Raw genomic sequence first — 25,462 nt, 5'->3', positions numbered from 1 at the left:
GTATGTTCAAAATTCCAATTTATTTTGTGTGTATTTATTAAATTATCCCTTAGGTTAAATTTCTGTGTATTATTTCTCTATTGCTGTGTAATAAATTACCCCAGAACTTAAAATATAAATATTTATTATTTCACACAGTTTCTGTGGGTCAGGAATTTGGGAGCAGGTTAGCTGAATGGTTCTCTCTTGTGGGTCTCTCATAAGATTGCAGTTGGCCAGGGCTGCAGTCATCTGAAGACTTGACTGGGGCAGGAGGGTTCACTTTCAAGATGGCTCATTTACAGAGCTAGCAAGTTGATGCTGGCTGTTGGCAAGAGGCCTTAGTTTCTCACCCTCATGAACCTCTCCACAGGGCCCCTTAAGTGTTCTCATGACACGGGAGCTGGCTTCCCACAGAGAGGTATGAGAGAGTAAGGGAGAAGCTGCAATATCTTTTATCACCTAGCCTTGGCACCAACAATAGCCTTTTAGTTATATAGTATAGTTAGTCCTATTCAATGTAGGGGGACTACAAAAGGGCATGAAGGTGAGAATCATCTAGGTCACCTTGGGGACTGGCTCCCATATTATGTTTTTCACTAATAATGAGACACTTTTGGTTAACATCTAAAGATGTTGCTAGAAAAGTTAATTTTGGCTCAAATTCAAATTGGTTAAGCATAGCCAAATTGTATGGGTTACGTAACTTTATTAAACAGTAAGTGGCTTGCCTTTGGCTGGTCAAAATGTCACTGGATGGTATTTAGCAGAATCATATGCAGCAAACTACTTTTTTTTATCTTGGTTATATTATATGACTATATGGACTTCATAGGAGCCAATCTGCGTGCTGCATGGTTTTTTAAAACATTTTTATTAAAGTATTTATATATAGTTATATAGCTAATATGTAGCTAAATATATAGCTAATATATAACTAAAATATAGCTAATATATTTATATATAGTTATATAAATATAACTAATATTAGTTTCAGGTGTACATCATAGTTATTCAACAGTACCCACCTGGCACTATACATAGTTATTCACGCTGTGTGTTTTTTGGGGGTTTTCTTGGAGTTTAAGTAGTTTTTAAACATTTGGTGGCTGAATTATTTTTTCTTTATTCTTTCTTTAGAGGTCAACTGGAAGCCTCAAATCTTCTTCCGAATGCTTGGCACTCTGAGGTGACAGTGTCAGTGACGGGTGAACCACCTAGTCCTGTAGAAAAAGAAACAGCCAAAGAAACAGACATAGACATCATTCCGGAAGTCATAGAGCCACTCTCCATTGTAGATGTGCTGAGGATTTCCGCAGTTCTGGAGGATACCATAGACCAGCTGTCTATTCTAAAGTATATCATGCCAGTTCAGTATGAAATAAAACAAAGCACCAGCCTGGTATATATACTCACCATTATTTCATTTTTTTTCTTTTTATTTCTCCCATCATTTACATCATTTACCCATGCCATTAAATTAAAATGGGTAATAGCACCTTTTCTCAGATAAAGGGCTATAATAATTACCTGAGATATGGACTCTCAATTGATGGAGTGCAATAGCCATAACTCAAGGTACATTACCAGTCAGAATGTCCTTTTGTTCCAATATACTAGCATTATTCAAAAAGCTTATTGTTAAATCAATTTAAATACAGGTTATGTAGTGAGGTTAGACAAATTACTGAGTTGTCCTATATTTCTCAGCTGCTAAAAACTAACTGAACACTAGGGGGAGGAAATTCAACTGGACCCTCTAAACCAGGAATGTCAAAACTGCGACCCGCAGGCCAACTGCAGTCCGCAATACATTGTGAATTGGCCCGCAGCAAATTCCAAAAATATATTTAGTTTACTTAAATAAACCAGGTGAGACAATAAGTACTTCACCTCGAGTGAGTGGCCCTGTTGTTTGTGTATTTTACCACATATGGCCCTTGGTGAAAAACGTTGAAAAAAGTTTGGGCACCCCTTCTCTAAACATTGCTTTAATCTAAAATGACTTTGTTGTCATAGCTGAGTATGTTTCAATTTGCCTTTCTGAATATCCAGCCACATCACTGTGTCACCCACTACATTTTCCCTGATGTGGACTCCTTCTCAAAGCACTGAGGTATCAGAAAGCTCAACTGGGTAGGGAGCAAAAGCTTTATAAATTCTTAAGCTCTTATAAATTTTAATAACTTAGGTTGTAGATATTAAATAAAAATAATTTAAAATACAAATACATATTTGAGTTTAGCAAAATTACATTATATAATTTGTACAGAATATATTCTTATTCCTGAGTTTATGACAAATGAAAATTGCTACATAAATGAGAGGGTAAATTGCTTTCCATGTTTAACAGAAAAGTCCTATTTATTGTGACTAGATAATGAAATTTCCCTCCTTACAATTTAAAAATTATCATGTGTATAACTGAGTTTGTAAAGTTTTTACTAAAGTTTAAAAGTTTATACAAGATTTTAATAGAACACTAGATTTGGAGTCAGGAGACCTTTGTGGGTTAGTTGTGTGCTATGAGCAATTCATTTCACTTTCTTGGTGTTAGTTTTCTCATTTGGAAAATGTGATGGAGTTTTAACTAAAAGATCCACATGGTCCCCTCCCTTGCTAACATTCTATGAGTTTTGGGATAGTTTTAAAATGGCCTTAATGAGTATTATAGGAATTTTGTAACAAATTAATGTCCTTATCAATTAATGAAAGACAAAGAGATTGGAAACCCAAGAATTAAACCTTTCAATGCATTTTTTTTTTTTGAGATTTAGAGAAGTATTTTATTTCATGTATTCCACACAATAGACATTGATTGCAAATGTCCACTTGGAATACAAAGAACCAAAGTAATGGTTCTTTCAATTTCCACTTGGCTAGAATAAATAGCTACTTTAACAAGCTTTCTATCAAAATTACATTTCATGCACAATAATTGAAAGGTGGAAACAACTCAAATGTCCATCAAAGAATGATGGACAAACAAAATGTGGTCTATCCACATAGTGGAATATTACTTGGCCATAAAAAGGAATGACGTACTAATACATGTTACAACATGGATGAACCTCAAAATGCTAAGGGAAAAGCCAAATGCAAAATGTTATCTATTTTTTTTTCCAGGTGTATACTTCTGTATTACATCATCTATAAATCACATTGTGTGTTCACCCAGAGTCAGGTCTCCTTCCATCACCATATATTTGATCCCCTTTACCCTTACCTACCACCCCCCGCCCCCCTTACCCTCTGGTAGCCACTAAACTATTGTCTGTGTCTATGGGTTTTTGTTTCTCATTTGTTTATCTTGTTCTTTTGTTGTTTTTGGTTCATATACCACATCAGTGAAATCATATGGTTCTCTGCTTTTTCTGTCTGACTTATTTTGCTTAGCATTATAATCTCAAGATCCATCCACGTTGTCACAAATGGTCCTATTTCATCTTTTCTTACCGCCGAATAGTATTCCATTGTGTATATATACCACAACTTCTCTATCCATTCATCTATTGAAGGACATTTTGGTTGTTTCCATGTCTTGGCCACCGTAAATAAAGCTGCAATGAACATTGGAGCACACATGTCTGTATGTATAAATGTTTTCAGATTTTTGGGGTAGATACCCAGGAGAGGGATTGCTGGGTCTCAATGCATTTAAAGAGTTTGATTCATAAATTAAGCTAGTTAGCAAATTGTACAGAAGAGACTAATGTTTCCTTCCTATTTATTGTTTCCTTCAGTAAGAATCAAAAATAAAAAGAGAAGCTATTCAGTTAACAAGATGAAATCTTACTATGATACTTACCAAAGATACTGTCAGGCTTAAAAAAGGGTAATTTGTCATTATAGAAATTCAAGAAAGAATGAAAAACCCAAATTTGTAAACATTATTCAGCGGCAGTCACCACTCCAATAAAAAACTGTCATGCTGTTTTATCCTGGTTAATGATAGTGATCTTCACGCACAAAATTTTCTGACTTAACAGAGTTTCTGCTTATGATTTTATAGAAGTATAAATAATAAAGGTTTGTACTCTTGATTAATAGCAGCTGAAAAGCCCCTTCTCAATATGTTAGTTCCATAATTCTTAAAAATTGTGAATTTCTTAAAATACTTTGTTATTTTTTTAACCTCATAGTACTATAGTTGTTCTAATTCATGAATTTTACAATGCCATTACCCCACAGGGCATAGGATATACATTTTGAAACCTTAGTATGTATGTGGATTTTTTTTCTTCCAAAGGCTGCACATTGTTTAGCCTTGTAAACTTAGGATAAAAGATTAGCTAGCATTATCCCTTTTTTACAGCCGTTTTTATAACTAAAGACATCTTCAAATAGATTTTTATTTATTAGAATCATGGAAGGGAATGATGAAACTATACTAATGTACTAGGTTCTCCCAGAAATGGGAGTAATTGGATCAAAGTTTGGAAAGAGCTCCCCTGCAGAGAATACTTTTTTCTTTTTTTTTTTTAAGCTTTTCCCTTATGGTCTAATACCCTATCTTGTACATAGTGTGTGCTATATAAAAATCATTTTTAGTGACTGGACTAGAATATTTAGCTAGTTCCTTTACGTTCTCTTCTAAAAATTCATATTTATTTCTAGTAATCAATAAATCACTTTGACACGTTTGCTTCCTTTTCCAGATGCCTAAGCACAAAGGGAGAGGGAAAATGATTAGGGCACTCAGAAAAACAGGCTTCCTAGGCTTTACATTTTCCCCTTTCCTTCTTAGGCAAAATATAATAATAATAATCATCCATGTACTTAAAGTTTTCCTTATGTGCAGATAAGTTTCAGTTTAATTGTTGAAATTCTATGGCTTCTATTCTCTCATTTTTATTTTTTGGTATTTGATGTCTCTTTAAAATTAAATGTATTGGGGCTTCTATTCTCTTTGTAGTCAATCATATCAATTTTAGTTTAAAGGAATGTTTTAAAATTTAATTCTTATTTGTCAGCATTTTGTTTTGTACTTGCCTACAAATATTTTCCTCAGATCTGAATCTTTGCTTATTGTTGATATAAAGAAAAATGTTGTTGAGTCTGTGTTTATTAACCTTTCAAGAGTAGTATTTTAACATTTCTGGACTAGTTGAAGTTTTGCTAAGGAAGGCCTAGACTTTATGTATCAATATGCAGATAAACCTTTCTTCTGTGCATAGGACCAGTACAAGAATTTAATCAAAACAAATGCAGAACCGACATAGTTCTGTATACTGTTCTTAATGCTTTATGTATATTAACTTATTTTATCCTAATTACTCTATGAGGGCAGGTACTATTGTTATACCTATTTTACCAGTGAGAAAATGGACATTTATAAGGGATGTTAAGTGGTTGCCTAAAGTCAACGTGGGTCAGTAACAGAGCTGGGATTCCAACAGGAAGTCTTGTTTCAGTGTGGATATGCATAATCACTGTTGTATGGCTTTTCAGTAGCTCAAGATTTCAGCCACAGATTAAATAGAATCATAAATTAAAAGACATACTATTCTATGGTAATGCTTACCCCTTAGTCTTCAAGTTTGGGTCTGAAAAATAAATTATTTTGGCTTTTCCCCCATGACCTTTGAAAACTATACCACACCACTGACTATACTATTAATTTCTGCTCTTTGGTATGATTTTCCTTTCATTCTTTATATTTCAAACTCATCAATGAACATTTGAGTCTCTACAATATTGTAGACATTGTTCTAAGTAATGAAATTATACAGATGGCCACATTTATTTAATATCCAGTCTTGTCCCAAAAAGAATTTGAGGTGAACCAAGATCTCTAGTAGAGATATTTATACAAATAATTAAAATTTGGTAAGAGTTTGCTAATAGAGGTATTTCACAAAGAACTTTACGTTTGGTCATAGTCTTAAAGTTGACCAGGTGGTAAGCTGGGGAATGACAGAGAGAGGGAATGTTACCTAAAGGCCAGAAGATACAAAACAGGGAGATGTGGTTTTGTGTGGCTGAAGAAAAGGGTAATTTTCTTGCAGTATAGAGCACTACAAGAAAGTGGGAGCAGGTGAGGCTGAAAAATGGAGGCAGAGGCCCTCCTATAGCATTGTTTCTTTACTCTTTCAAAATGTGCCTTACAGAAAACATTATTTATTGTTTTTAGAAGAAAATCAAAGAAATGAATTTAGAAGAAAAAAGCTTGGACCAAATTCCAGCGGTCTCAGGAACCTCAAAAATACCCAGTGCATTCTTACTTAAAGAAGAACCCAAGTTGCCAGAAATCAGACAAGGAGGCCAATTTGCCAACAAAATGCAAAATCTTTTCTTTAAAAATCCTGCAAGGGAGACCATAATGACTACGGAGACACTGAAGAAAATTCAGATTGATAGGTAAGGAAGGAGCGCATATTTGGAAATGTAAGAATGTATTTCTGGATGGATGAAGAATGGGCACGAAGGTGGCTGGCTGCTTTCTTCTCTTATGGTTTAGTCACTAGAAGTGCAGTACAACTCAAAGTATGGTGGCTTTATGATCTTGAGTGTGAGATTAGAAATACAGCTTCAGTCAAGTGCCTGGAAAAATTAGTAGCTATGTGATGCTTTGTCCATTAGTAAGACACAGACACCATCAGATTAGCCAAATTTTAAGCTATGTTTTAATCCTGATGGTTTTTTAAAGGTAGTCGCAATCTCCATTGTCTCATTATTCAGGTTTTCATTGTCAATTACCTTGCTGACAAAAAAGCCTGCTAAGTTTGAAAGAGGGTATAACATTATGGTAAGGATTTTTGGTAAATGAGAATTTGTAGCAATTACCTAGGGTCACTCTCCAAATCTGGCTGTAGTTTGTTTCCAAAAATAAATTTTGTTGGAAGATAGCATTGCCCATTTGTTTACATATTATCTATGGCTGCTTTCATGCTGTAAGAGCAGAGTCGAGCAGTTGCAACAGAAAACTTAGGGCTTGCAAAGTCAAAAATATTTACTCTGTCCCTTTACAGAAGTTTGCTGAGTCCTGCATTAGACTCTCACCAGAAGAGTGATGTCTCTTGCTAAAATCAGTCCGGTCCACATTTGCGTACGTGACAGAAAGGTGTCCTGTTTATAAACTGCCTGATCTAGTTAACATTCTTTTCATTCTCAGCGTGAGGCTCATGTCTTTTCAGTTTCTTGACTTCAGTGTACTTACTAAGAAAAAAAGTTATTGAATCTTTTTGTGTGAACTATTGTTAATAAATGACTATGTAAAATAGTAAGTATAATTCTTCTTGCTGACTCTATCAGAACATTAAATAGCAGTTTTTAAAATTTTCTACGTGAATTATAAACAGCAATGGATGAGGAGTCATATATCTATATACCTATATCTATATATCTATATCTATCTATCTATACATATATATCTTTTTCAAACTAGTTATTGACTTGGGCAAATCATTTAACCTTCCTGAGCCTCGGTTTACACGTCTCTAAAATGTGACGGTTTTATTAGTTCTTTTTAAATTTAAAATTATTTAACATTTTCAAAATTATAAACTATTTAAAAAATGCAGAAAAATATAAAGAATAAAATTATGAACACTTAATCTGTGTAACCACCAAATCATAACATTTTACCACGATTGCTTTAGAGCTTTCTATTTTTTCTCCCCCCCCCAAACCAGCTCCTTGGATGCTTTTCTCAAACAGGGATATTTATTTATTTAATTTTTTTTTTCTCTATTTATTTTTAATAAAATACTTCAGATACAATTGAAGCTTCTGATTCTAGTCCCCTCACTCTTCTCCCAAAGATAAACTCTCTTCTGAATTTGGTGTTTATTCTTTTGCAAATTATGACACTTTTATTACGTATGCATGTGTTATTTAAGCAATACATATAATTTATATATTTTTAAATGTATATATATTGTCACAGGTACATTGAATGATTGTCAGTCTTGGTATGTAAACTATTTCAGGTTAAGAAAGTTTTCTTTTATTTCTAATTTTCTAAGAGCTTTTGCTGTTTGTTTTTAAATAAGTGTTGAGTTGAATTTTGCCAAATGCCTTTTCTGCACTTATTGCAATGATCATATGGTTTTTCTCCTTTTGCGTTTATCAATGTGATGAATTTTTTAATAGGGTTTCTAATACTGAAAGACTGGCATTCCAGAAATAATTGCATCTTAGTTATGATGTTCTTTCTGGGTCTGACTTCTGTAGCCCTTTGTGAATGCAAGGAAATGTATCTCATTAACTCGTATTTTTATTTCTCCTTACAGGCAATTTTTAAGTGATGTGATTACAGATACCATGCAGGAGTTGCAAAATTCAGGCACTTTCACCAGTCTCCTGAAAGCGTTAAGCAAGGAGAGGGAAAACAAAATGCATTTCTATGATATCATTGCCAGGTCAGAGTAATATTAGGTTTATTTGCTTTGTTGTATTTTAAAGTGCTATAAAACTCTTACCAGAAGTCCTTGATTTCTAAAGCAAATCAAATTTGTGCTTTCCAGGTAGGATAACTAGAGGTCATAAATTCGGGTTCTATTTCTAGTTCTGCTGGGACAGTAACTCAGATTTTTGGGCTTCAATTATCTCTATCTGCAATATATCTATAATATTCATCCTATACCACAGAAACACTTCTTAAGACTGAGTTCACTGAAAATCCCTAAATAATAACAAGTGATAATAAAAAACATGCCAAGAGAACTTGTCTTTTCTAGAGCCTTTCAACTAATTCCAAAAATTTTATGCTTTAAGAAATTCAACACAATCAAAATGATTTGGGACCATGATAAAATTCTCTTTATATGAATCCTGCGTATGCAGAATGAAAAGGTGTTTATCTTGTCTGCATAGGTGGAATTGTTTTTCCTTGAGATTTTTTCTTTTCCTTTTTAACTTGGTAAAAAATTCTGTACAGGAGTTATAAGATTAGATTCATTAATACATGTATAGCACTTAGGATAGTTCCTGGTACACAGTAAGTGCCTAATAACAATAATAGCTGCTATTATAACTTAACATTACTTACTGGCAAGGAAGCAAGGACATGAGCATATGTGTACATAGCTGGTGGGAGAATGAATTGGTATAACTTTTTGAAAAGTGATTTACCTATGAAAATAAAAACAGATACACCTAATTTTGTAATATTCACTATTACATATGTACTATTCTGTACTTTATTAATATTTAACCATTCCCTGAGTTTGAACATTTAGGTTGTTTCCAAATTTTTGCTATAGTAAATAATGTGTCAATATATACCTTTGTATATGAATATACATCAGCAAATATCTGAATCTGTTATTATTCCATTAGGTTGAAACACAGTATGTGGAATTACAGAATCAAAGAGATAGTCTATAGTTTAATGGATGATATTATGAAGCTGTTAAAAGTATTGTTTACAAAGTTGTAATAACATGATGAAAATGTTTATGTCACAATTTTAAGTAGAAAAAGAAAGACTAGAAATAATATAGTATTATCACATCAGTATAATGAAACTAATAAAAAATATAGAGAGAAAACAAGAACTGGAAGGAAATGCACCAATATGTTAACATATGGGTGTTTATTTTTTTAAATTCTTTAATCTTTTAGTATTTTCTAAAATTTCACTTTATCAAGGGAGAAAATAAACATATTAACAAAAAAGCTAAACAAAATACATATACCCTTTGAGCCAGCATTCCTACTTTTGGAAATCTAACCTATAGGAAAAAAATTCGTTATTATTAGACATGTATACAAAATATTTATTGCAGCATAATGGCAAATATATAGAAATAGCATAAATGTCCTTCAGTAGAGGAGTACTTGAATGTTAACTGAATGACGTAAAAAACGTACAGCTATTAAAAAAATGAATTCTAACTATATGATGGATCTCGAGGGATGTTTGTCATACATAGGTCAGTGAAAAAAAAGTTACAGTATTATGTATATAACATGATGTTTATAAAGAAAATCTGCTCATTCATATATGTAAGAGCATAGAGAAAGATGTGGAAGTATATACATCAAAAGGTTTAACACTGGTTACCTCATAGGAGGGGGAAGGGAGATGGCGGATTGTCCACTTTTCCTCATACTTTCCTATTCTATTTTGAAATATTATAATGTGCACTTATTACTTTGTAATTTTTTATTTTTTTTTATTTTTTTTAAATTAAATTTATTGGGGTGACAATTGTTAGTAAAATTACATAGATTTCAGGTGTACAATTCTGTATTACATCATCTATAAATCCCATTGTATGTTCATCACCCAGAGTCAGTTCTTCCATCACCATATATTCGATCCCCCTTACCCTCACCTCCCCCCCCACCCCCCTTACCCTCTGGCAACCACTAAACTATTGTCCGTGTCTATGAGTTTCTGTTTCTCATTTGTTTGTCTTGTTCTTTTCTTGTTTTTGGTTTATATACCACATATCAGTGAAATCACATGGTTTTCTGCTTTTTCTGTCTGACTTGTTTCGCTCAGCATTACTCTCTCAAGATCCATCCATGTTGTCACAAATGTTCCTATATCATCTTTTCTCACTGCCGAATAGTATTCCATTGTGTATATGTACCACAACTTCTTTATCCATTCATCTATCGAAGGACATTTTGGTTGTTTCCATGTCTTGGCCACCGTAAACAAAGCTGCAATGAACATTGGAGCACACGTGTCTTTATCTCTAAATGTTTTCAGATTTTTTGGGTAGATACCCAGGAGAGGGATTGCTGGGTCATACGGCAATTCTATTCGTAATTCTTTGAGGAACCTCCACACTGCCTTCCATAACGGCTGCACCAGTCTGCATTCCCACCAACAGTGTATGAGGGTTCCTTTTTCTCCACAACCTCTCCAACATTTGTTACTATTTGTCTTGTTGATGATAGCCATTCTGACTGGGGTGAGGTGATATCTCATTGTGGTTTTGATTTGCATTTCTCTGATGATTAGTGATGTTGAGCATTTTTTCATATGTTTATTTGCCATTTGTATGTCCTCTTTGGAGAAATGTCTCTTCAAGTCCTCTGCCCATTTTTCAATTGGGTTGTTTGTTTTTTTGTTGTTGAGTTGCATGAGTTCCTTGTATATTCTGGATACTAGCCCCTTATCGGAGGCACTGTTAGCAAAAATCTTCTCCCATTCAGTTGGTGGCCTCTTTATTTTGTCAATGGTTTCTTTTGCTGTGCAGAAGCTTTTAAGTTTCATATAGTCCCATTCGTTTATTTTAGCTTTTACTTCCATTGCCTTTGGAGTCAAGTTCATAAAATGCTCTTTGAACCCAAGGTCCATAAGTTTAGTACCTATGTTTTCTTCTATGCAGTTTATTGTGTCAGGTCTTATGCTTAAGTCTTTGATCCATTTTGAATTAACTTTGGTACATGGTGACAAATAGCAGTCCAGTTTCATTCTTTTGCACGTGGCTATCCAATTCTCCCAGCACCATTTATTGAAGAGGCTGTCTTTGCTCCATTGTATGTTTTTAGCTTCTTTGTCAAAAATTATCTGTCCATATTTATGTGGTTTTATTTCTGGGTTCTCAATTCTATTCCATTGGTCTATGTGTCTGTTTTTCTGCCAATACCATGCTGTTTTGATTATTGTGGCCCTGTAGTACAGGCCAAAGTCAGGAAGTGTGATACCTCCATTATAGTTCTTTTTTCTTAAGATTGCTTTGGCTATTCGGGGTCTTTTGTGGTTCCAAACAAATCTGATGATTTTTTGTTCTATTTCTTTAAAATATGCCATTGGGATTTTGATGGGGATTGCATTGAATCTGTATATTGCTTTGGGTAATATGGCCATTTTAACTATATTGATTCTTCCAATCCATGAGCACAGAATGTCTTTCCATTTCTTTGTGTCTTCTTCAATTTCTTTCAAGAATGTCTTATAGTTTTCAGCATATAGGTCTTTCACATCCTTGGTTAAGTTTATTCCTAGGTATTTTATTCTTTTTGCTGCAATTGCAAAAGGAATTGTTTTTTGTATTTCTTTTTCTGAGATTTCATTGTTAGTATATAGGAAGGCAATGGACTTTTGTGCGTTGATTTTGTAGCCGGCAACTTTACTGTATTCGTTGATTGTTTCTAATAGCTTTTTGGTGGAGTCTTTAGGGTTTTCTATATATAGCATCATGTCATCTGCAAAGAGTGATAATTTAACTTCTTCATTCCCAATTTGGATGCCTTTTATTTCTTTCTCTTGCCTGATTGCTCTGGCAAGGACTTCCAACACTATGTTGAAAAGCAGAGGTGATAGGGGACATCCCTGTCGTGTTCCTGAACGTAGAGCAAAGGGCTTCAGCTTTTCTCCATTAATTATGAGATTAGCAGAGGGCTTGTCATATATGGCCTTTATTATGTTAAGGTATTTTCCTTCTATACCCATTTTATTAAGTGTTTTAATCATAAATGGATGTTGTATCTTGTCAAATGCTTTTTCTGCATCAATTGATATAATCATATGATTTTTGTCCTTTATTTTGTTTATGTGATGTATCACATTGATGGATTTGTGGATGTTGAACCATCCTTGTGCCCCGGGGATGAACCCCACTTGGTCGTGATGAATAATCTTTTTAATGCATTGTTGTATTCGATTTGCTAGAATTTTATTTAGGATTTTTGCATCGGTATTCATTAGAGATATTGGTCTGTAGTTTTCTTTTTTTGTGCTGTCCTTACCAGGTTTTGGTATCAGGGTAATGTTGGCCTCATAAAATGAGTTAGGGAGTACTGTCTCTTCTTCAATTTTTTGGAAGAGTTTGTGCAGAATTGGTATTAGATCCTCTTTGAAGGTTTGGTAGAATTCACTAGTGAAGCCGTCTGGTCCCGGACTTTTGCTTTTGGGAAGGTTTTGGATGACTGATTCAATTTCGTTACTGGTGATCGGTCTGTTTAGATTTTCCAGTTCTTCATGGTTCAGCCTTGGAAGGCTATATGTTTCTAAGAACTTGTCCATTTCTTCTAGGTTGTTGAATTTGGTGGCATATAGTCCTTCATAGTATTCTTGGATGATCCTTTGTATTTCTGTGGTGTCCGTGATAACTTCCCCTTTTACGTTTCTGATTTTGTTAATCAGTGTCTTCTCTCTTTTTATCTTAGTAAGTCTAGCCAAGGGTTTGTCAATTTTGTTAATCTTTTCAAAGAACCAGCTCTTTGTCACATTAATTTTTTCTATTGTCTTTTTGTTCTCTATTTCATTTAGTTCTGCTTTAATTTTTATTATTTCCTTTCTTCTGCTGACCTTGGGTTTTACTTGTTCTTCTTTTTCTAGTTCTTTAAGGTGTAACATGAGGTTATTTATTTGGGAGTTTTCTTGTTTCTTGAGATAGGCCTGTAATGAGATAAATTTCCCTCTTAAAACTGCTTTCGCTGCATCCCAGAAATTTTGGTAGGATGTATTTTCATTGTCATTTGTTTCTATGTATCTTTTGATCTCTCCTCTAATTTCTTCTTTGACCCAGTCCTTCTTTAAAAGTATGTTGTTTAATCTCCATGTATTTGTATTTTTTCCCACTTTCTTTTTACAGTTGATATCCAATTTCAAAGCCTTGTGATCAGAGAATATGCATGGTATGATTTCAATCTTCTTAAATTTGTTGAGACTGATTTTATGTCCCAATATATGGTCTATCCTTGAGAATGTTCCGTGTACACCAGAAAAGAATGTATAGTCTGATGTTTTAGGATGAAGTGCTCTATAAATGTCAATTATGTCCATTTCATCTAATGTGTCATTTAGGGCTACTATTTCGTTATTTATTTTCTGTTTGGATGATCTATCCATAGCTGTCAATGATGTATTTAAGTCCCCTAGTATAATTGTGTTTTGGTCAATTTCTCCCTTTAGTTCTGTTAGTAGTTGCTTGGTGTATTTCGGTGCTCCCTGATTGGGGGCATAAATATTGATGACTGTTATGTCTTCTTGTTGTACAGTCCCCTTCACCATTATGAAATGTCCATCTTTATCTCTTGTTATCTTTTTCACCTTGAAGTCTGTTTCATCTGATATCATTATGGCTACACCTGATTTTCTCTGGGTACCATTTGCTTGGAGTGTCAATTTCCACCCTTTCACTTTGAGTCTATGCTTGTCCTTGTAGCTGAGATGTGTCTCTTGGAGACAGCATATAGTTGGGTTTAGTTTTTTGATCCAATCTGCTACTCTGTGCCTTTTTATTGGTGAGTTCAGTCCATTTACATTTAGGGAGATTATTGATATGTGAGGATTTCCTGTCATTCTATCTTTAGTTTTCTGGTAAGGCTGTGTCTCCATTGTTTCTTTGCCTTTTTGTTGTTGTCTATTATTTCTGTGTGGTGGTATTCTATGATGTTTCCCTCTGTTTCTTCTTTTATTTCAGTATATATTTCAATTCTGGATTTATTTTGAGTGGTTACCCTTAAGTTTATGTAAAAAAAAGTTTGATATTTAGAGTATTCCATTATCTTCAGCACGCTTACTTTCTCCATTCCCATATTCCGGTTCAGGCCTTTACTCTCCCCCTTTTTGAGTTTTGGTTGCCACAAATTGTCCCTGTTGATGGTGGTCGAATAGCCTCCTTTAGTATTTCTTGTAGTGCAGGTCGTGTATTAGAAAATTCCCTCAGCTTCTGTATGTCTGAAAAGGTCTTTATTCCTCCTTCATATCTAAAGGATATCTTTGCTGGATATATTATTCTTGGCTCATGATTTCTCTCTTTTAATAGTTTGAATATTTGGTTCCACTCCCTCCTGGCTTGTAGAGTTTCTGCTGAAAAATCTGATGATAATCTAATGGGCTTTCCTTTGTATGTTACCGTCTTCTTTTCCCTGGCTGCCTTGAGGATTCTTTCTTTGTCGTTGATTTTAGACAGCTTCAATACAATGTGCCTTGGAGAAGGCCTGTTGGGATTGAGGTAACTAGGTGTTCTATTTGCTTCTTGGATTCGAGGGTCCAGTTCTGTCCACAAATTTGGGAAGTTCTCATCGACAATTTGTTTGAATATATTCTCTGTTCCCTTCTCTCTTTCTTCTCCTTCTGGTATGCCCATTATTCTTATATTGCTCTTTCTGATGGAGTCAGAAAGTTCTTGTAGAGTTCTTTCATTTCTTTTAAGTCTCAAGTCTCTTTCTTCTTCTCTCTGTGTCATTTCCAGGTTTCTATCTTCGATGTCACTGACTCTTTCCTCCATCTGGTCAACTCTACTACCTAAGCTGGTTATTTCATTCTTAATTTCTTCTATTGAGTTCTTAATCTCCAGAAATTCTATTTGGTTCTTTTTTAAGATTTCAATCTCTTTCGTAAAATGCTCATGCTGTTCTTTGATTGAGTTTCTGAGTTCCTTTAACTGCCTATCTGTGTTTTCTTGTATCTCATTGAGTTTTTTCAGAACTGCAATCTTGAATTCTCTGTCATTTAAGTCATATATTTCTGTATCTTTAAGTGCCTTCTCTGGAGATTTTTCACTTTCTTTCTGAGTTATCTTGTTGCCTTGGTTATTCATGGCGATTACTGGTTTACTATTTCTCTTCCTAGACATCTACAGGAGTGGCTTCTGCAACAGGCTGATAGAAAGCGGTCTTTCTTTTGTTTGCCAGTACTTGTTGGTAGAATGTTTTATTATTTCTCCAACTGCAACTTATTTTCCTTCTCCCACACAGTAGTGCTATGTTTTCTCTGCACTATTCCAACTTCTCACACAATGGGGGGATTCCCTGGGAGACGGGCTTCTCCTCTGTTAATAGTTCGTCTAGGTCACAGGGCGCAGTGTCCCGGTGGGTATGCGGAGAGCTTTTGATGTTCCAAAGCTCTTCCAGCTCCTGATTCAGAGCCCGTAGGTTTCAGCAGTTCTGTTTACTCCTGCAGGGATCCGCCCAGATAGGTGGGGTCAGAGGCGGGGTGAGTTGTGAGAGGTGGCCCAGAGCAATGGCGGCAACCACCACCACAGCCGGTCCTGCTTCCACAGCTCTCTCCCCTTTGCTGGAACTAGTTGGGCTGTGAAATTGTGTTTGCAGTCCACAGTTCTCAAAACAGCAAATTTTCTGTTGTTTTGATCTGACACTGCTACTGTTTCGCTTTTAGCACCGGGCAGGTGGGGGCGGGGCGAGCTCTGGGAGGGGAGGGAGGGGGCGGCTGGTCTCAGTGCCTAAGGCTCCGTTCTCTGCTCGGCAGTGCGGGCTTAAACCACCGTTTTCAGCCTTTTTCCCTCAGTCTTTTCTCCGAGGTCTCTGCCGTGAGCGTTGGGTTCAGCCGTGTTATATGCTGTCCCCTCAGCCCTGTGGAGCCCTGGCGGAGCCCTAGCAGTCCGAGTCCTTCCCTCTCCCGCAGCTGCGGTAGTTCCGGGAAGCAGCGAGCTCGGCGCACTGAGCTGGGTCTGCGTCCTGCGCCCGCGCGGCTCCGTCTCCACGCACTTCTCCCTTTCCTCCTCCTCCCTCCACTCGCGCGAATCTCCCACCTGTAGGTGATTTCAGTCGGTAGTGGGCCTCTTCGTGTTGCCTGTGTGCTGTGCAGGGAGTCCTTTGTGGAGTTTTTGTTGTTCGATTCGTTGTAAATTCCAGGGGAGCTTTACAGAGGCTGACCTCACGCCGCCATTTTTCCGGAAGTCCTACTTTGTAATTTTGAGAAAAGCTAATCAAGTCAGAAGGCTCCTCTGAGCCATCTTCTCTACTAGGCCCTGACCTTGACCCCGCCTCCAAGAGAAGTTTCATAAATAGAGGGCCAAGGGGAGAGGGATAGAGAGTGAGTGCTAATGAGTACAGTGTTTCTTTATTGGGATGATGGAAATGTTCTGGAATTAGATAGTGGTGATCGTTGCACAACTGTTGAGTATACCAAAACCCCACTGAATTATACTGTTTAAACTGATGAATGGTATGGTACTGACAAAGACTCTTCTTGATCTAGCTAATTGTGCTCCTCTGATATTTTTGTTATAGCAGCCCCAGCTAAGACAGTTGTTTCGTTTGTTTATTCTTATATTGTTTGGTTATTTTGTTTGTTTTAAACCTAAGTATAGGATTACTGGAGATAAACAGAATTCTGTTTCTGAAAGCAAAAAGAAACAATAACATAAAGTAGTTCTCATTCAAACAGTACTGAGTTTGAATCCTGCTGTGCCATTTACTATTGGGGTACCCATGACAAGTGTGTAAGTCTGTGTCTTCTAAGAGGTAGATGCCAAGATGAGATTAGCTATGCAAAGACTTCAACACGGACGCAGTAGGTGAGAGAAAATGGGAGGGAGCCTTCAGACCCAATGCTGGACTGACCCCAAGTGAAGGAGAGGGAAGGCTGGGGAAAAGCGACTGCCTTGCAGTCTAAGGATGGTTCGCAAGATCATCAGGGAGCCCTTGAGCCAAAGTCAACCATCAGAGAAGCCCTGGTCTCCCAGGAAGGGCCTGCCTTAGTATCCCCGCCAGGCTCAAAAATTGGCTGGGAACAGACAGTGTGGGACATGAGGCATCAGGACGCACATCATGAAGGATTTCAGAGCCTTGAGCTAAAACCTTTCTTTGCTTACACTCCCTGTAGTTAGAGGTCTGTGGCACATTCTCATGTCCACGACAGCAAGTTACCTCAGCTCTCTAAGCTGCATTTTCCTCATCTGTAAAACAGGGATAATGATAGAGACTACTTCTTAAAGGTTGTGAGGTAAGAATATGTGAAGTGCTCAGAACAGAAAGGATTCCTCTTTTTCCTCTTCCTGTTCCTTCTCTTAGTTTTTTTCTCAGCAGCAGCTATTTTGGATACAAGACCGATAAGCCAGAAAATCCTCCTTCAATTTACTAAAACACATCCCAGTCTTTTTAACAGCGTCACTGAAAGTGTGCTCCAGGGACCAGCATCATTAACATCACCTGGGAACTTGTTAGAGACGCCAATTCCAGGGCCCTGTCTCGGGCGTACTGAATCAGAATCTCTGGGGACAGAGCCCAGGAATCTGTTATTAACATCCATGGGATCCTCGTGCACACTGAAGTTTGAAAAGCAGTGCTCTAAACACAAATCATTATCATTTCTTCTAGGGAAGAAGAAGGAAGAAAAAAAATAAAATCTCTTCAAAAACAGTTTCATAATGTCAAAAAAGAACGGCAAGTTGAAATTCAGGTAAGAATTAACCTTGGCAGCACCAGAAGTTACTGAGCTTAAACAGTAATATAGAAGCCATTTTTCTTAAGCAAATAAAAACTATGGATGAGAAATGATTGTTTCTCCTGGGGTGACTTTACTATTGAAGATATAACGAGAGTAGTTGGGCTGGGACGTACAAGTGTGTCCAGAACAGAACTCTTGGAGACCCCAACCCTCTGGAGCTCTTAGTCAGTTCTTAACCCTCCCATCCCACCGACCACACCACCCGCTCCTTCCCTACAGGGGACCTTGTCTTCTGCAGTCTCTTATATCGCAGCATCCCAGATGGGAGACTAGATAGTCCTTGGTAGGACATTACAAACCTCCTTATACATGATAGTCATGGTTAATAATGTCATTTGTATTCTATTTCAAATACAGAGTGGATTTATTGAGTTTTAATGGTCATTAGAACCTAACCTTATATCTGATTCACCTCTAAAAGAAAATGCATCCTGGGGCAACTGGATGGCTCAGTTGGTTAGAGCGCGAGTTCTTAACAACAAGGTTGCCAGTTCGATTTCCACATGGGCCAGTGAACTATGCCCTCCACAACTAGATGGAAACAATGGCTTGAGCTTGGAGCTGAGCTGCTGGTGGGTGGCCGGTTTGCTCAGTGGTTAGAGCACAGTGCTCATAACACAGTCACCAGTTCGAGTCCCACACAGGCCAGTGAGCTGTGCCCTCCACAACTAGATTGGAAAAACAAAAAAATAAAGCCACGACTTGACATGAAGCTGATGGGTCCTGTAAAAACACACTGTTCCCTAATATTCCCCAATTAAAAAAAAAAAAAAAAGAAAGAAAAGAAAGAAAATGCAACCCGGGCCAGCCCAGTGGCTCAGGTGGTTGGAGCAACGTGCTCCTAACACCGAGGTCGCCAGTTCGATTCCCACATGGGCCAGTGCCCTCTACTGCTAAGATTGTGAACACGGCTCTCTTTGTAGCTGGGGTACCATGAGCTGCCATGGGCTACCGTGTGCTGCCAGGAGCGGCCGGCGGCCAGCGTGAGTGGCTGGCAGCCGGCGAGAGCTGCCGTGAATTGCTATGAGCGGCCGACCAACAACCAACCGGCAACCATCTGCCTCAGCCGGGGTGAGCACAAGGCTCATAACACCAGCATGGGCCAGGGAGCTGTGTCCTACACAACTAGACTGAGAAACAACGGTTTGAACCAGAGTGTGGGGGTGGGGGGGAGGCAGGACAACAGGGGGGAAGAAAAAAAGAAAATGCATCCCAAGTTTAAAGCAACTGACTTGCAAAACAATGTTTGGGCTACAATCTACACAGTTCAAAATTAGTTCTATTAGGATGATTACCAGGGAATCTTCATTATTGCCTACAGGGAAGTTAGAAGAATATTTTTCAATGTATTTAGAAGAATTGTCTAAAAAAAGGTCACTAGCCTTTCTTTCAAGATACTATCTTTAGGTCTTCTGAACAAATTGTTTCACATCCTCTCTTATTTTCTATTTACCAATTATAAAGTAACTTTGGTATTGAGTTGTACATCATTATTTCTATTTTTTCTTTTATTGGGGAAGGGGAACAGGACTTTATTGGGGAACAGTGTGTACTTCCAGGACTTTTTTCCAAGTCAAGTTGTTGTCCTTTCAATCTTAGTTGTGGAGGGCGCAGCTCAGCTCCAGGTCCAGTTGCCGTTGCTAGTTGCAGGGGGCGCAGCCCACCATCCCTTGCGGGAGTCGAACCGGCAACCTTGTCGTTGAGAGGATGGGCTCCAACCAACTGAGCCATCCGGGAGCTCAGCGGCAGCTCAGCTCAAGGTGCTGTGTTCAATCTTAGTTGCAGGGGGCGCTGCCCACCATCCCTTGCGGGACTCGAGGAATCGAACTGGCAACCTTGTGGTTGAGAGCCCACTGGCCCATGTGGGAATCGAACCGGCAGCCTTTGGAGTTAGGAGCATGGAGCTCTAACCGCCTGAGCCACCGGGCCAGCCCTCATTATTTCTATTAACCCTCTGTTTATAGGTTACATTTTTTGAAAACCATTTTTCTTCTCTGGAAAGCTTCAAAAAAACTGGTATGTGTTTAGGTTTTCTCTCTAATGAATAGACTTTTTCAGAGGTTTTTTTTTTTTTTTTTTTTTTTTTTTTTTAGCTTTTTTCCCCTGAAAAACTGTCCCATTATTTAAAAATTCCTAGACAGACTGATGGATACGAATGTTAATTTAATATAGAATGGTATTTTTTCCCTTTGCCTTTCATCACTGTAATAGACCACATTCCCATTTTTCTTTCTCCGTCTAACCAGAGGGCAGCCTGAAGTGGAAGACAAGCTCCAACTTCTCCAGATAGTGGCTTCCAAACATTCCAGAACCAATACTCTTGTCCCTACTTTGTGTTCAACTCTGAAAACAGACACCACATTCAAAGCCTTTGGCTCTTAATAATGTGGCAGCTATCAGAGCCTTATTAACTTTAATTGGTTGACTGCTTCTTTCCATTACTAAATCATGCTTCTTTGAATTCAAATAACAAGTCCAGAAGTCCAGATCTGAAGGCAGTTTTGGGATTTGGAAATAAAGTTTGGTCTGATACAAAACCCCGCAAATATGCTGCACAGTCCACAGACCTTGATCATGGAGAAAGCTCCAGACCCTATGGATAACTGAGGTTATGATGGTGTGTTGTGGGGAAGGCAGATCTTTTCTTAGTGAGAATCTTAAAAGGAATCCATACAACTCAAGGCCGTTGGCCTGTAACCCAGTGCTTGTAGGGTGCCTCTGTTTTGCACAGTGGGAAGCTAAAGAATGGAATGATGTTTCAGTTCATTTATTAGTATGCTTTGGTCATGATTTTATCATCACTAGCCTGTCAGCATTTTATATCCTCTTCTTTTTCCACCACTCTCACCATGGAAAGCTATAAATTTGTATAGAACAGCAATACAGAAAGGAACTCAGAGTAATCAGAGGCCCATGGCAATAGCATGAAAACCAGATGCCTTTGACTTGGTACAGTATAATTAATTGTAGATCATTGTTATATGTCCTTATTAACAGTTACGTAATGCAATACCTTCTGTTTGCCATAGGCAGAAACTCCTAGAGTTTTAACTCTGCATTTGAGATCTTCGTATTGTTACTCTGAAAGATTTAATATTCAATTTGTTAAAGAAAACTAACCAGAAAATTCTCTTGAATTTTTGAAAGTATATTTGTGTATGGACACTGTTTAATGAATATTTAATTGTTTGACACTATTAGATTTTGTGAGAAACAAACCTGCAATTATTTATGTGGGCTGAGGTTTTCTGGAAAAGGTTTTATGGATTTAAGTAATACACTCGTATAGGCTGGACCTTGAAGAAAGTCTAAATGATTAAATTAAAGTACAAGGATTCCAGATGATGAAGAAATGAAAGCATCACATTTCATTTTAACCGATGTCTTTCTAGAGATTCAAACTTTGTCACTGACTGCCATACAATTTAAAACTACAAGGGAGGAGAGAAGAGAAATGCATAAGAGAGGAGAAAAGGGGAAGGAGACTGTAGAAAGAAGGGAAGAAAACAATGTGAGCCAAAAAAGATATCTTTTAAAATTCATTTAATAAATATGTATGGAGCATCTAAGTTGTACCAGGCACTAGCAGGATTTAACAGATAAGAAATAGTCTTAGAAAGATTAAGTAATTTTCCTACAACCCTACTACTTATAAAAAGTTATAAAGTACTATAAGACATATTGTCAACTGGGCTTGTAACATATTCTTTGCAGTGACTGATACAGTTGGATTAATTGCCAATAAATTCCACAGCGTTACACCAAGAAATCAGACAAAATGACTTGAAGACTTCCTTTCTGACTAATTTTACGGGTCTATGATTCTTTAAACTGGTTTGCTTTTCGTTATCGATGATCTTGACCAATTTCTGCTTTGTTTCTTCTAATACTTCGAACTAATTCTGCCCCGCTTACATAGTAAAATTAAAGTTGTTTGATATTTGGAGAAACATAGATCTCTGATTAAAGCCATGCATTTTTGTTAGTAGTTCTCTGTTTGCTTGTTGTGCTCTCAGCTAACTCTGATCATGTATGAAATTACTCACACTTTATCTGATTCTTTTCAAATAATCAAATGTTACCACCCTGACTAAAACCCTTCCAAGGCTTCCCATGGCACTTAGAATAAAATTCAAACTTAATAGTGCCTCTGAGATCCTGCATGTTTTGTTCTTACCTACCTCTCCAACTTCATCTTGTCCCACTCTCAACCCTCACTGGACTAGAGCCTCCAGAGTTTTCTTTCAGTTCCTGGAATGTATCCAGGCCTTTGCTGCTTCAGGACTGTAGCACACACAATTCCTTTTCCTTAGAATTCTCCTTGACCCCACTTCCATGTGACAGACAGACTATCCTTCTTCAGGTGTCAGATTTAACATTCCTTTCTCAGAGAATCCTTTTTAGACCATCCATTCTAATGTAGGTCTCCCTTGTTACTTCCTCCCATAGCCGGTTTCCTATTCTTTCACAGCATTTTGCACCTTTAAATAGTTTACACATATTTGTTTCCTTTTAACCACACGTCTCCCACTAGACTGTAAGCTTTATGAGGCCAAGGGCTATGTCTATTTACATCTCTACTATTTACCTGGTGTGGTACTGAATCAGTATTTTTTAAAATAATACTGAGACCTTAAAATTGCCAAGTATTTTGTAACCTGCAGAGTTTTCACATATATTCTCAACTAATCCTTATAATCACTTTCTGAGATACTTCAGGCAGGGTAGATACTAAGTTTCTGTTTTATAGAAGGTAAGACTTGGGAGCGTTTAACTGACTGGGCCAAGTCACACCGCTGGTGGGGCTTGGGTGGGAAGTCAGGTCTTTTGATCATTTAGACCAGTGCTCTTTCTCCCTGCAAGAGAGAGTACTGGGAAATCCTTGTGGGTACGGAGTACCCAAATAGTGTGCCTAGAAGTAAGCATCACAGCCCTGATGCTTAGGACTAGTTCTCTTTCATTTTCCTTTATACTGTCCATAATTATTGGCTAAATGTCCCATAGAGTGATAGCAGAAAAATAGATCCAATTTCTTGTTAATTTATAACTACAAAAGGTAAGCTTAAGCCACTGACGGAACTGAATGGAAGTAGAATGTATTTTAATTTAGAAACCTGATCTCACCTCTACAGAGTCAGAATGAATACATTGCTTACCTCAAGGACCAGTTGCAAGAGATGAAGGCAAAAACCAACATGGAGGATCGTTATATGAAGAAAAATACTGAGCTGCAGATTTCCCAGACCCAGAAAAAATGTAACAGAACAGAGGAGCTCTTGCTGGAAGAGATTGAGGTAATCACTGCTACCATAGGAATGAGCCTGGTAATGAACGGCATTTGAGCTGTCATTCCTGATACTGCCTCAGTTAACAAAGGAGGGAGAGATTTTCCTGATCACTGCTTTATCTCTCCGGCAGCCCTATCATCTGAGATTAAAAACCAAAACGGAATGAGGACTTGCATATTTGCAAGCAGAGATTCTGATGAGATTTTTGTTGTTTTTGTAATGACTTTGAAAATTGGTTGTACTTTCTGGAGAGGACAAGATACTTAGTAACTGCAGGTTTTTGTTGCTGCTTTCCTTACCCAAACAGTAACTTTTATCCCACCACTAAAATAGAAATCTAGAGCCAAACTGCATTCAAACTTATATTGAGATGAGAAATCACAGTGAAAAGTATCAGGAGAAAGAAGCAAGGGGTAGTCTCCCCCAAGAGGAAGGGTAAATGGCTAAAACAACAACAGGTAGGAGAGAAGGAGCAAACTCAGTATGAGTGTCATCCACCTGCAGGACTTTCTCTGAGCCCCCTGCTTATTTGAAAGCTTACTCCCCAGGTGTGGCTTAAGGCTAGGACAGCAAACTGTTCTTGCATTCTGGGATTTCCTTTTTTAGGCCTAAGAACCTGTGCCTTTGAAGCACTGTTTCTCTCCGTAAATTGACATCCCTTTCCAGGCAACAGGATTATGGTCCTTTTGTTCGGGGCACTTACCTGTATCTAGCACAGCACCTGACACGCGGCTCAGCAACGTTTGTAGACACTGAGTTGAAGGGAACTGAACTGCGTAGCTCTGGAGCAATACCGCCGAGTTCAGGGGATCCCAGCTGGTAAAGAAAACCGATGCTGCTGTCACAGAGACACCTCTGGAAGTAGTTGAGAACTGATTTACAACCCAGCCGGCAAGAATTCCTGATGTTGGTTTACTGTTCTCACAGAAACTAAGACTGAAAACCGAAGAAGAGAACCGGATTCATACGGAGATTGAAACGTTCCTCAAAAAGGAGCAGCAGGTGAGTGACCAAAAGTTTTTTATCCTCTGATGTATTTGTATTTCACTTATAAAATACCAAGGACGGCAAAAAGAAATTTTTAAGGAAAGAAAAATCAACTTTATTTCTACCAGGCCAATGAATGAGCTGTAACCCATATTTTCTTTTAAAGTTATCCGAGTATTTTACAAAGCTGTTATTTGAGTACAGTAAAATTTTGTCTTCTGCCTTTATCATTTAGCATTGTACTTTACTTGTTTCAACTTCATAATTTTAAAACTTTAAAATAAAATCCACTGATTTTTTTTAAATTTTAAAAATAACATTCTTAGTTGAGGGAAGATTTTTTTTAAATTACTTTTTCACTCATTTTTTCATGTTATTAGTCTCTTCCTAAAATAGTTTAAGATAGTTTTATAACGTTCCATTGAGTGCTTATGCCATAGTTTACTTTTCCCCTTTATCTTGGGTATTTGGGTTCCAGGCACACCTTGTTTTATTGCGCTTCACTTTATTGTGCTTCACTGATGTTGCCTGTTTTACAAATTGAAGCCAAGAAGGTTGCAACTCACTTTATTGCGATACTTGCTTTATTGTGGTGGCCTGGAACCAAACCTGCGATATTTCTGAGGTGTGCCTGTATTTCCAAAATGTCATTATTATAAACAATGCAGTAACGAAAGCTTTACCCAAGTAACTGTTTTTCTTCATTGCACTTATTTACCAAAAGTAAATCTCAAGCATGAGATTATTATGTCAGAGAGAGAGGTATTTTGTGACTCTTGATAAATATTGCTAATATTTTCAAATTTACACTGCCATCAGCAATGTATGCAGGAACTAATTTCTAGGTATTCTCCACAGCACTAGTCATCTTAGCTATTATTAAAAGTCTGCTAAGCTAATGAGTTGTTTTATTTTGCATTTCTTTGCTTACTAATAGAATTGACCATTTTTCCATATATTTATTTACTCATTTCTTCATGTGTAAATTACATGTGGCTGAAATGGTTTTAATTAGTCTTTCCAATATTAATAACAAACCAAGCTGAGTGGAGCCTTTCAAAATATCCCTGTTGGATGAATAAGGAGAAAATTTCCAGCTTAC

The 25,462-nt window shown here is 37.2% G+C and overlaps 1 protein-coding gene and 1 long non-coding RNA gene across 4 annotated transcripts in view; one reads left to right on the top strand and one right to left on the bottom strand.

Annotated features, from left to right (window-relative positions):
- DRC9 (dynein regulatory complex subunit 9) overlaps window positions 1–25,462 on the top strand; it is a 38,553-nt gene that overhangs the window by 3,507 nt on the left and 9,584 nt on the right. For 2 of the 3 annotated variants that reach the window (XM_074330532.2, XM_019723669.3), the window contains exons 3-8: window positions 1,120–1,381; window positions 6,113–6,339; window positions 8,214–8,342; window positions 17,956–18,037; window positions 23,218–23,379; window positions 24,301–24,375. In XM_074330532.2, coding sequence (XP_074186633.2) covers window positions 1,120–1,381; window positions 6,113–6,339; window positions 8,214–8,342; window positions 17,956–18,037; window positions 23,218–23,379; window positions 24,301–24,375 — 937 coding nt within the window. The remainder of the gene's footprint in view (window positions 1–1,119; window positions 1,382–6,112; window positions 6,340–8,213; window positions 8,343–17,955; window positions 18,038–23,217; window positions 23,380–24,300; window positions 24,376–25,462) is intronic. The other variant, XM_074330526.2, reaches the window with a different exon arrangement.
- On the bottom strand, window positions 2–24,373 carry LOC141571127 (uncharacterized). The gene is made up of 2 exons (XR_012495765.2): window positions 24,077–24,373; window positions 2–1,202 (listed from the first exon to the last, which is right to left on the bottom strand). It is a non-coding gene; the product is annotated as an uncharacterized LOC141571127 (long non-coding RNA).

The sequence above is a fragment of the Rhinolophus sinicus genome, chromosome 17 (assembly GCF_057876585.1).
Source record: "Rhinolophus sinicus isolate RSI-liver-muscle chromosome 17, RSI-T2T, whole genome shotgun sequence".
Taxonomy (NCBI): Eukaryota; Metazoa; Chordata; class Mammalia; order Chiroptera; family Rhinolophidae; genus Rhinolophus; species Rhinolophus sinicus.
Note: the sequence above shows the minus strand (reverse complement) of the source record. Positions and strands in the feature narration are given on the sequence as shown.